Source organism: Tiliqua scincoides, chromosome 2, assembly GCF_035046505.1.
Source record: "Tiliqua scincoides isolate rTilSci1 chromosome 2, rTilSci1.hap2, whole genome shotgun sequence".
NCBI classification, from domain to species: domain Eukaryota; kingdom Metazoa; phylum Chordata; class Lepidosauria; order Squamata; family Scincidae; genus Tiliqua; species Tiliqua scincoides.
This window is the reverse complement of record NC_089822.1, coordinates 265,647,593-265,660,121: the sequence shown is the minus strand read 5'-3', so window position 1 is coordinate 265,660,121 and position 12,529 is coordinate 265,647,593. Positions and strand designations below refer to the sequence as shown.

At 48.4% G+C, this 12,529-nt stretch overlaps 1 protein-coding gene across 1 annotated transcript in view; it reads right to left on the bottom strand.

Annotated features, from left to right (window-relative positions):
- Positions 1–11,178, bottom strand: part of LOC136640377 (zinc finger protein 850-like) — a 55,199-nt gene extending 44,021 nt beyond the window's left edge. The window contains exons 1-8 of the mRNA XM_066615458.1: positions 11,093–11,178; positions 7,661–8,622; positions 7,159–7,282; positions 5,792–5,859; positions 4,406–4,532; positions 3,867–3,965; positions 3,156–3,287; positions 1,248–2,323 (exon numbers count right to left, since the gene is read on the bottom strand). Coding sequence (XP_066471555.1) covers positions 1,248–2,323; positions 3,156–3,287; positions 3,867–3,965; positions 4,406–4,532; positions 5,792–5,859; positions 7,159–7,282; positions 7,661–8,431 — 2,397 coding nt within the window. The 5' untranslated portion in view covers positions 8,432–8,622; positions 11,093–11,178. The remainder of the gene's footprint in view (positions 1–1,247; positions 2,324–3,155; positions 3,288–3,866; positions 3,966–4,405; positions 4,533–5,791; positions 5,860–7,158; positions 7,283–7,660; positions 8,623–11,092) is intronic.
- Between the last annotated feature and the right edge of the window lie 1,351 nt (positions 11,179–12,529).

Here is a 12,529-nt window from a genome sequence, read left to right as displayed (position 1 = left end):
GGGACTGGCTCCACCCCTTCAGGCTGTGGTAGAGAACTATTGCTCCTATCTCAGAATCTTAGTTCATTAACCCTGCCGCTGATGGGAATTATCACTACCAGTTTCTTAAATGTTAACTTTACATAATAATGGCCACTGACTGTCACTTCTTCCATTCCACAGCCCTTTGATCCCACCTTTTACAATGTCTTTCTCTCTCTCTCTCTCTCCTCCCATGTATTCCCATATAGAGTTCTAAATATCTTCCAACAAAGGCATCTGTTGAAGTGGACTGCATTCCCCAAAAGCTTTCGTTGGAAGCAATTTGTTAATCTTTCAAGTGCCAGAAGACTCTTTGACTAACAAATTGCTTTCTTCAAAAGGCATCTTTTCTGCTGAAACCTCTTGATCAGCGGTGTAGCTAGAGGGGGTCCATAGCACTAAGTTTTGCAGGCACCTGAACAAGCCATGCAAGTGGCCCCTCCCCCTCAAAGCCATTCTGGGAGGTGGGAGCAAAACAGAGTTCCCCTCCATTTTGCTCCCACTGACCGGAATGGCTCTGAAGAGGCACGTTCAGGCGCCTGCAAAACTTACTGCTGTGCACCCCCTCTAGCTATGCCACTGGACCAGATGAAATTTTGGCTCAGTCCTGGTTACCGTTTCAAGGCATGGAATCCTTCCAGAAGGCTACTCCCCCAACTGAAAGTTGGTATAAAAACCACATCATAATAATTAAAGGTACACTAGCGGCCCCAGACAGACTGCAAAGTTGTGGAAGTCATTATCCAGTGGACACATCCAAGCTGGAGAAACCTGCCTGTATTAAACATCCCATGGAATGCTTTATCTTTATTTTCAGCCAGAAGGATTGTGGGATGTCCTCCTGAATTTTGGTTCTAACACAAAAAGCAGTCTTTATTCCATGCTAACTTGGTCTCTACCACTTCTAGGACCTCCTCTTCCACGTGGGGTGGCCAATGAGTTAAGCCTAATGCACAGCAGAATATTCTCCCAGCCTTTCAGAAGATTCCAAAAGATGATGGTCCTGACTATGACCTCCCAAAGGCATCTGGTTGGCCGCTGTTGGAAACAGGATGCTGGGCTCCAGAGAACTGGCCGTGATCCAGCCAAGAATGTGTCTTTCCCCTCTTAAATTTGGGAGGGCCCCGGCGACTGCAGAAACCTTCTAGTGACAAGATGTACTTTGCCAAACACTTGCAATATTAAGCATTTTTAAAGAAGGAAACGCTCAGTGTTTCAAGCCCCACATGGGTTTTCTGATGATGAATGAGCTTATCTTTCCGCAGGAAGCTTTTTTTACACTCGGGGCACTCATACGGCTTCCTTTCCACGTGGGTTCGCTGATGTCTTACCAACTTTTCTTTCTGGAAGAAGCTCTTCCCACACTCAGAACACGCAAAAGGTTTCTCCCCTGTGTGAATTCGCTGGTGTCTGATTAACTGGGCGCTCTGACAGAAGCATTTCCCGCACTCCAGGCATTTGTAGGGCTTCTCCCCTGTGTGCACTCTCAAGTGGATGTCCAGATAAGATTTCCTACTGAAGTTCTTCCCACACTGAAGACATTCATAAGGTTTCTCCCCCGTGTGCATTCTCTGGTGCCTGATCAGCTGTCCTCTTTGACAGAAACATTTTCCACACTGTGGGCACGCATAAGGCTTCTCCCCGGTGTGGATTCTCTGGTGTCTGATCAGCTGCCCACTCTGGCAAAAGCTTTTCCCACACTCTGGGCACTCGTACGGCTTCTCTCCGGTATGGATTCTCTGGTGTGTAACCAGCGAGGACTTGTTGCTGAAGCTTTTGGAGCAGTGAAGGCATTCATAAGGTTTCTCGCCTGTGTGGATTCTCTGGTGAGTAATGAGATGTGACCTTGTGCTGAAGTGCTTGCCACACTGAAGGCATTCATAAGGCCTCTCCCCTAAGTGGATTCTTTGGTGTGCAAGCAGATTCTCCCTCTGACAGAAGCTTTTCCCACACTCGAGACACTCATAGGGTCTCTCTGCTGTATGAATCATCTGGTGCACAATCAGTCCTGACTGGTGCTCAAACGTTTGCCCGCATTTGCGACACATGTGGCTCTCCTCTCCCATGGGAATTACACCAATGTTATCTGCCATGACATTTTCCACTTTCTGAACAGATACGCCCCACATCCTCACAGTCTGGTGCCACTGCTGCCTGTCAGACTCATAGGCTTGACCGCAGGATTCGGATTTCACAGAAATGTCCCCCCGAAATCCTCCTGGTGACGACTCAGGTGATCCGGCTGTCGCAGCACCTTCTCGCTGTGTGGTCCCTTCCTCACTCTCACTAGCAATATCATCACCTGTTGGGAAGAGGAAGACAACAGGTAGGGATCACTTCATATAACTGATGACAAACAGAACAATAGGGCTGAAAGACACTTTTGATCCAGGTGGGTGTCTTACTCAACTATACTCAAATAGTACTGAATATAGGCTAGGGGCCTTCAAAAAAGGCTACATACAATACTATATTATCCATCAATGTATGTTTCCCAAGGCCAAGATCACTCTACAAGGTTTACAGACACATAAGTCCAGTTCAGCAAAAGTTCCTTGCCCTTCTTATTGCTTCAGTGTCACTAGCTGGCAGAGGAAAAGGGACGGACAATTCTCTACTACAGATAGGTGCCCTGGAAACAGAGCCACAGAACCTGGAAGTTTTTCAGCGATTTTCAACTGCTTGGTGTTCTAAACTCCCATGGAACAGCTGCGGACCTGTCTGGGCACACTGGTTGAAAATTGCTAAGTTAGAAACACACTTTTTTTTTCTTTTTCTTTTTTCTTTTTGCAACAGAAGAACTGGCAGCTATCATCCCTGGCAAAGATTTTATTGAAACATGTTGTACAACTCAAATGATTTTTGCTTGGCACTCGCTGGAGATTTATCTCCTCTTTTGTGTCAGTTTGAAGCTGTCCTCTTCTTTTTTTGGTCAGACCATGTGTCAGGTCCTCCTTCCTCAATAGCATCTACTGCAATTGGCAATGGCTCTCCAACATTTCCCAGCCCTACCACCAATGATCTTTTAACTGGAGAGGCTAGGGATTGAACCCGAGATCTTGCATCTTGGGCTATGCCATGATCTTTCTCCTTCTCCCCCCCCCCCCCGCCCCGGCCCCACAATGACTACTCACTCTCACAATCCTGAGTTGACAGGCAAATATCCTCTTGAGATTCACCTGGGGAAATCTCGGGTATTTGTCCTGGTTTAAGGTCTTCCTGCCCCTGAGGATTTTCTTTTTTGATTTTATTCACAGAGGTGAAATCTGTTTGGGACACAGACAAAGAGAGAACCTCAAAGAAATCATTCCCTGTTTCAGAGAGGGAGAAAATCTAAGAACACGGAATGAGATGTGCAAAGTTGGCCCATAACTATGCACACAGCACATGGGGGAGGATCCATTTCCTGCTTGAGTAAGTAAGCAGCCTGAATCTTACTCCCTCCTCCTATTGCAGATGGAGCAATGTTCCCTTCATGGGTGGGCTGGCCATGGTAATACAACAGAGTATTCTTGATTCAGATCTTAATATATCAATGCTATATCTTCACCCTTAGTCTGCATGCAGCTTCTTACACTAAGACAGTCCAGTGGTCTATCTAGCTCAGTATGTCTGGCCATCAGCAGCTCTCCATGGTCTTGGGCAGAGGACAGAGCTGAGATGCCAGAGATTGAACTTGGGACCTCTTGCACACAAAACAAGTGTTCTAAGCTGTTGTTCCTGCCACGTAAGCCATTTGAAACCCATGAAACTTTGCACAAGCTCCTTATCATTTCCGCTAATAGACAACACAGCTCCCCTTCTGCAGATTTCTCAGACATTCCTAGTTCCACCACAAGGGCTACCTGCAGAACTCTCCCGTTCAGTTTTTGCAAACTTCTGGACAAAGACATCTTCCCCTCCTTCCAGCCAGGAGATGAAGTCTGGTTTGGGGATCAAAACTTCTTTATGGGAGGAAACAAAGAGAGGGAATATAGGGGTTACTTCTGGCATTCTCAAGTTCAAAAAACCAACGCTAGAAAACATGCTTCTGACATGTAAGCCTTCTGTGTTTGCTTTTTGAGGTTTTAAACAGAACAGAGCACTTGCCAAGTCCAGTGCCCACCTGGAATGGGAAGTGATCTAGTCCCACTACATGTGTTTTGATTGGCCCTCCCAAGATGAAAAGACGTTTGCGCCTCCCCTTTCTCAGACTCCAACATTTTCAGAGCCAAAAACAGGGATATTTAATTTACATGCTGCCTGTCCTAATACAGAGGAGGATGGAGGGGAGGGGAGTTGTGGGCTACAGCAAGTGCTGCCTTATGTGTGAATTGTTGAGCATACATCCCTCCCTCTTCAGCACCTATCAAGTCATCACACTTAAGGGCAAAATGTTCCTTACCCAGAGAAGCTGCATTCCCATAATTCTCCAGCATGACCTCCCTGTACAGAGCTCTTTGGGCTGGATCCAGTAGGGCCCATTCCTCCTCTGTAAAATACACAGCCACCTCTTCAAAAGTCACCAAGCCCTGAAAAAATAAAAACATTTTTTCCTCGGTCCAAAAATAACCTCACACAGGATGTGATTATCCAAGTCACAACATGGCCAAGAGATGAGACACAGGGGACAGTGATGCAGCGCAGAGGCTTACAGTGTGAAAAGAGACCCTGCACAAAAACTGGGGCGGGAGCTTACACAACCCATAAGAAGAGGCCTGCTGGATCAGTCCATCTAGCCCAGCATCCTGTTTTCAACAGTGGCCAGCCAGGTGCTTCTGGGAAGTTCATAAACAGGACATGAAAGAAATGGTCCTCCTCATTTAAAGAGATATACTGCCTCTGAACGTGGAAGTGTCATTTAGCTATGGTTAAGGGCTACTGACAGTCCTCTCTCTGCTACATGAATTTGTCAATTAAAAGAGCCCTACTGGATCAAACTAAAGGACCATCTGGTCTAGTGCCTTATTTCCAGACACTCACAGCTGGCCCATCCATGAGGCCAATTGGGATTGTCACCTCAGGCAGCCCAATGGCAGGGTCACCCACCCTCCTACTCACTTCCTCTGCATGTCCACCTCCTCCTGCTCCCCAGATTGGAAAAGGAAGAGAGGGATGGAGCAGAAGACAAAGTTTGGAGAAGAGGAGAGTGTTGGGCTAGAGTGGTAGGCTCAGTATAAGGAGCTTCACATGAAAGAGGGATGAAGATGTAACATTGAGAAGTTTAGCTTTGGATCCAGAATCCCTCCCCCTCAACACCTGTTTAAATTTGGCTAGGACACACATAGGATAGGGCCTTTTCTTGGACAGTGCCCACACTCTGGATTGCTCTCCTTCAGGAGGCTCCTTCTTTAGGACACCTCCTTCAGGAGAGTGTTCTGATCTTTGCAGCTTCCCAGAGGATGTTGAAGCCTTGCTTGTTTCTGTTGTGTTTTCTGTTTGTCTGACTGAGAACGGGGAGGGGGGGGTCCCCTGGTGTCCCCTGCACGCTCTTGCATGCTTCATAAGTTTCCCTGCTATAGATCTACTGATTTATAAGGAAATCAAAATAAAAAACCAGAACAACACAAAACACCACCAACAGGTACCGATGACAGCTAGATGTGGCTTTTCTTGCAGGATTTAAAAGCTGCATCAGAACAAAAAAAAATCTGTAATAACTGCATCTGTTCTAGCAAAAAAAAAATCAATATCCAAGAGAAACAGAAGGGAATGCAGGAGAGCAGCATCCATCACCCTCAGCCCCATACCAAACAAACCCCCCTGCTTCATCCCCTTCCCCAGGCCTTACCTGAGCTGGCTCCAGAGCTGCATGAAAAGGGGGTGAGCCTGAACGCATCAGAGGTGTCATTCCACTGACTTCAAGGGGGGAGGATAAAGGCGAGAAGGTAACAGTTATTACGCTGGTAACATTTCTAAAACACATTTTTATCCCACATTTTTACCCCATCTAAGGCAGGGATTTTCAACCTTTTCCATCTCCCAGCACACTGACAAGGCACTAAAATTGTCAAGCCCTACTAACAAATGATCCTCCCCCAAACTCCCAGGGCACACCTGCAGACCAATGGCTGAAAATGGCTGCTCTGAGTGGTGTATGTGGCGTCTGCCCCTCCCATAATTTCTGTTCACAACAACCTTGTGAGGTATGATAGGCTAGACTGGCTGGCTCAAAGGATCTATGATATAACTACCAAAATGATCTGTCAGGTGTATGTGGTGGCAGTGGAGCAGCTAGAGGGGGTGCAAAGCACTAAGTTTTACAGGGAGCCTCACCACAGCGTGCAAGCTCCTCCCCCCTCCCTTTCAGAGCCATTCCAGGCTGTAAGAGCAAAATGGAGGCAATGCCATTTGAAGGGGAGGGGCCGCTTGCATGCCACAGTGAGGCTCCCTGCAAAACCTAGTGCTTTGCACCCCTTCTAGCTATGCCACAGTGTGGTGGGAACTAGCCTAAGCTAACATTGCTCTGCTGCTTCCTCTGCACGCATCTGAGATTCTGTTTCTTGCTCCCAAGGAAGCACGATGAAATGTTGGAAGAATGAATGGAGCATTGGAAACTGCTTTTTATATTTGTGTGTGTAAACATGCGCAGAGAAAGGGATGCCACATGATGCAGCTCTTCAGTTGTTTTTTTTAAAAAGAGATTGGGTGAACAAAGGAGCTTCTTTGTTCACCTGGTCACTGGAAGTCCTGTACTTCCAGGTGTGCCGAAACCACACAAGGAGTGTAGTAAGGAGACAGAGGAGACATTTCCCACTTGAGTGGATCAGGTCAATGCAGCTCTCAGCTGTGGGAGGCTGGTGGGAGATGGCAGCAGACACAGTGTGAAGGTCACCTCGAATCTGTCACGCACACACACACACACACACACCTCCCCTCCGATGATCAAGCCATGCCAGGTCACCTCTTGGCCCCAGTGCACAGAAAGGCATGGCTTACCTCTCGTGTCACTACTGGTGGTGACCACTGTGGTAAGGGAACACACACACACTCAAGTTTCCAGGAAACAGGACAGCCTGTGTTCAGGGTAGAAGACTGAAGGGAGGCCTTTCTTATTCAGCTGAGGGAAATAAAAACTCTGAGTAGACACAGTTAAGCTGGATCTTGCCAGTCACTCTCAACAGGCCCTGGTCATCCTATAACAAGAAAGACCCTTACCAAGCAAGTGGAGATCCTCCTCTTCCTTGACCCCTTTCTGCAGCTGCCCCGGTTTGATCACCAAAGATGACTGAACACACATTGCGGTCCCCTTGTTTTCTTCCTCAAATGACCCCAGCTGTATCTGGAAAAAGAGACAGCACTATTTTGTGCAGGACAGAATGGGAAGGGGGAACATCGACAGGAAAACACCACTTGGGGGGGGGGAAGCCTTGCTGGATCAGAACAAGGAGCCACTTGGTCCAGCAACCAGTTTCCCACAAAATGGCCAGCCTGATAAGCTCTACAAACCAGGAATAATGACCACACTCATTCAGCACTGTGGCTCCACAGCCCCTGGCATTCACAGGTCTGTTGGTAGTAGGGCGCTTAACCATCTTGGCAGAAACCACAAAATTTCTCCATGTGACACACACTGAGCATTCACACACTCAGCACACACTCATACTCATGAGGCTATTTGCAATGTGGGACACCTGAAATCCCCAGTTCTTTGTCTCACCTCTCGTCCCCAACCCGTGAGTTCCTCCTGACTCAGCAGAAAATCTTCTGCCAAGGCCACTGCTTGGGCGCAGGTCTCTGGAACCTCCTCCTTGACCCAGCTCTGCATTTCCTGGGGCAGGATGGCCAGGAACTGCTCCAGGATCAGCAGCTCCAGGATTTGCTCCTTGCCGAGTCTCTCTGGCTTCAGCCACTGATGGCAAAGTTGTCGGAGGTGGCTACAAACCTCCCGAGGTCCCTCCATCTCTCGGTAGCAGAAGTGCCTGAACCGCTTGCGCTGGATCTCAGCACTGATGTCTTCTCCAGCCAGAATGGGCTCTCTTGTCATCTTGCTGTCTACGTTGTCCCCAGCTCCCAGATTCTGACAAACCTCTGGGGCTTCTCCATGGAGACCTGATGAGATCTGGACCACCACTTCTGCTCTAGCGTTGGTGTCTGCTCCATGCTCCAAGGAGACCACAGGTAATGCCCTGGCATTATTCTCCCTCCATTGCAGCTGCAGATTACCCCATCCTGTGGGTTCAGGATGCAGAGCCTTCAGAAACTCCTGCCACTGGGCCTCCCAGTGCTGGGCCAACCCATCTTCTGGTTCCTGCTTCACCTGTTGTTGTGCCCCCCATTTTGGAAACCCTTTAGCAGCCCCAGCTTTAACAAAAGTGAGAGGTTTCCTGACTCCTCTTGAGTCCTCCCCATTCATTTGGTTTGGTGCTTCTGTCTCTTCCGTTTTAATTCCCGTAGGGAACTCATGAAACTGGTGGTCCACGGCTGCCATTGTGCCCCCTCCAGATAGGATATGAAGGGGACTCAAAACTACTCAGAACTGTACTGTGCCTCTTCACCCGAAATGCTGCAAGAGGAAGTAGGTCACCTTTCGTTTCAGGTCACTCAGAAAGTTGCAGAGATTGGAAGTGGGGAGATGTTACATGAGTTCTGGTTGCTTTCCCCGACCACAAGAACTTCTCCCTGAAGGAGAAAAAAAATGATGTAAGCAACACATCAACAGTCAAGTCCAGAATATCTTCAGCAACAGCAGCCAATAATCCTCAACCCAGAGGTATAAGAAGAGCCCTGTGGGATGAGGCCAATCAAGAGTAGTTTCTTGTCTCTCACAATAGCCACCAGATGCTGATGGGCATCTCACAGCTGGGCATGAAGGCAATAGCCATGCCCTGGTGCTGTACCCCAGTAACTGGAACTCAGAGGTATACTGCCCCTGAAGGTGGAGGTTCCATAATAGCAATGATGGCTAACAGTAATTGCTAGACCTCTCCTGCTTTCCTGTTGGCTTTGTATTTTGTTGTTGATTTTCATTCCATGCTCCGGGTTGGCTGCTTTAAGTGTGCTCACATAGAAAAGCAGGTGAGAATTGCATTTAAATAAATAAACAAGCTGACATGGGGTGCTGGCTTGGCTTCTTCCCAATTGATACCACTACTTTCACCTGTCCCTTGATGTGCCAACATTAGATGGTACTGTATTGTAATAATGTTTTATCTCCACTTGTGCATGAAATAGGTGTTAAAAGGCCACCGAGTGGCCTGAAATCGTGTTTTGGCAACTTGACAACCTGATCCCCCGCAAGCCAATAGTTAGCCCTGGGAGGTGTGCAAAACATTCTTACAGCTGTAAATGAAAGGGAAGTTCAGGGACATCAGACAACCAACTTGCAGGGAGACTTGTTTGTCACCAAGTACCTTCTCATTAACAGCATATATGGATGTATGAAGCTGCCTTATGCCAAGTCAGACCACTTGATATTGTCTAGCTTGATATTGTCAAACACTGACTGGCTGCAGCTCCCTAGGATTTCAGACCGGAAACCTTTCCCCAGTAGTACAGCTAGAGGGGGTGCAAAGCACTAAATTTTGCAGGGAGCCTCACCGTGGTGTGCAAGCAGCCCCTCCCCTTCAGAGCCATTCCAGGCAGTGGGGGCAAAACAGAGGCAATCAGCTGCACCACTGATCAGGAATGCCTCCATTTTGCTTGCACGCTGCAGGGAGGCTCCCTGCAAAACTTTGTGCTTTGCACCCCCCTCCAACTACACTACTCTTTCCCAGCCCTATTTGTGGATTGAAAGTGAAATCTTCTGCATGCAAAAGAGGTGCCACTGAGCCACTGCTTTTCCTATGGCAGGAAGCCCAGCAAGCCTCTGTTCCAGGGTTCCATGGAATGCACTTTGAAAACCACAGTTTGAAGAAGCCAGGTTGCACCCAGGTCGAAAAATCTTGTTCAATTACTTTGATAACTAGCGTCCTGCAGAGGGCCAAGTGACTCAGCTATGATTCAGGACTTCCCCACTTCTGCCCTGAGCTCACTTAGTGACCTTGGGCATCAGTTTGCTCTATGCAGAGCTCTCTGAACGTGAGCCATCTAGTGTTCTTCAACCTTGGGGTCATGATCCCAATGGGGTCACAAAGCCTCAGTTGTGGGGTTGTGGCAACTTACAGGAATGAAAAAGGTTGAAGACCCCTGGATGAGAGCATCACCAGGTAAAAGGGGAGGCACGTGGTGTCTCCCCTCAGGTACCAGGAGACAGTGCCCGTCATAAGAACATAAGAACAGCCCCACTGGATCAGGCCATAGGCCCATCTAGTCCAGCTTCCTGTATCTCACAGCGGCCCATCAAGTGCCCCAGGGAGCACACCAGATAACAAGAGACCTCATCCTGGTGCCCTCCCGTGCAGTCCTGCTCAAGTTGTTAGCAATGGCGCTAAAATAGCTTTCACTAGTGCCTGGCTTCAGGGTAACCTTTTCTGCTCTATCTAACAAGAATATTTGGCTATAATGAACAGTGCTGGGCGGGCATTATGGGGGCAAGGAGTGGTGGGCAGCAGTGGGGGTGGGCAGACAGGGTAGTGGGAGGGGGGCAGGTTACATGGTGGGTCCCCAGTCTCCTACTTTATTTGTTTACTTGGTTATTGGGGTCATGGCAGGAAACTGGTTGAAGACCACTGGACTAGAGCACCACCAAGCCAAGAGGGAGGCATCTGGTGCACCCCTTTGGGTACCAGAAAATTGATTCCCAGTCCTGCGCAGGTTCTTAGCAATGGTGCTAAACAGCTTTCACTAGCACTAGGCTTCAGGGTAACTTTTTCAGCTCACTCTGATAAGAACATTTGGTTACAGTGACCAGTACCAGGAGGCATAAAATGGGCAGTGGGAGGGCAGGTAGGGTCCCGGGAGGGGGTCAGGATCAATGGTGGGTCCCCAGTTTCTTTCTTGGTTGGTTGGTTGGTCGATTGGGGTCCTGGCACAAGAAAGATGGAAGACCCCTGGTCTAGATGAAGGTGCAGGGCTTGCTGCAGCCTTGGGGAGGGGGCACATCCTCTCTGCTCCAAGCCCACTACCAGTTTTGCCTGCCTCCTGCTGCAGCTGCCCCTGCTCGCTCAGCCCTCCAGCCTCTGCACCACCACCTCCCTTCCTTTCAACTCACCACCTTGCAAGGACACCTCTGTGCCTCCCAGGGACCCTGAGGAGCCAGAGAGACCTGGGAAACCCAAGCAGGCAGGCTGCCCCCCATCCAGAAGGGGAGGGTGCAGAGTGGCACAGGAAGGTCCTTCCCCTTTCTGCTTCCCCCTCTCTCCAGCTTCCTGGGTCGTTCTGGGAGCTTGAGCTCTGTGTGCTTAACCCCTTCGTGTCTGCGAGCCTCTCCATCAGCAACAGGCAACAAGGACAGGGGCTGGATCGAAAGGATGGAGATGCTCTTTTCCCTCTCACACAACACCAGAACCAGGGGACAGCCACTAAAATTGAGTGTTGAGAGAGTTAGGATGAACAAAATAATATATTACTTAACCTAGCGTGTAATTAGACTGTGGAACTCCTTGCCACAGGATAGAAGGATGCTCTTTTCCCTCACACACAACAGAACCAGGGGACATCCTCTAAAATTAAATGTTGGGTGAGTTAGGACAGACAAAATAATATATTTCTTAACCTAGCATGTAATTAGACTGTGGCACTCCTTGCCACAGGATAGAGAGATGCTCTTTTCCCTCTCGTGCAACACCAGAACCAGGGGACTTCCACTAAAATTGAGTGTTGAGAGAGTTAGGAAGAACAAAAGAATATATTTCTTAACCTAGCGTGTAATTAGTCTGTGGAACTCCTTGCCACATGATAGAAGGATGCTCTTTTCCCTCACACACAACAGAACCAGGGGACATCCTCTAAAATTAAACATTGGGTGAGTTAGGACAGACAAAACAATATATTTCTTAACCTAGCATGTAATTAGGCTGTGGCGCTCCTTGCCACAGGATAGAGGGATGCTCTTTTCCCTCTCATGCAACACCAGAACCAGGGGACATTCACTAAAGTTGAATGTCAGGAGAATTAGAACCGACAGAAGCAAATATTTCTTTAATTCAGTGTAATTCCATATATATTTAATCTATGGAACTCCTTGCCACAGGATAGAACAATTGTCTTTTTCCTCTCACACAACACCGGATCCAGGGGATATTCGCTAAAATGGAGTGCTGGGAGAGTTAGGACAGACAAAAGCAAATATTTCTTTACTCAGTGTGTGATTAGTTCTGTGGAACTCCCTGCCACAGGATGTGGTGATGGCATCTCGCCTAGATGCCCATAAGAGGGGACTGAACAAATTTCTGGAATAGAAGTTCATCACGGGTTGCACAGCCATGGGAGGTATGTGCAAGCTCCTGGTTTCAGAGGCTGGCTGCCTCTGATTACCAGATGCAGGGAAGGGCACCAGGATGCAGGTATCTTGTTGTCTTGTGTGCTTCCTGAAGCATTTGGTGGGCCACTGTGGTGTAGGGGTGGTCTAGTGGTGGCCTACTAGATGGGCCTTTGGCCTGATCCAGTAGGGCTCTTCTTGTGTTCCTAAGAACCATGTGCAGGGGGA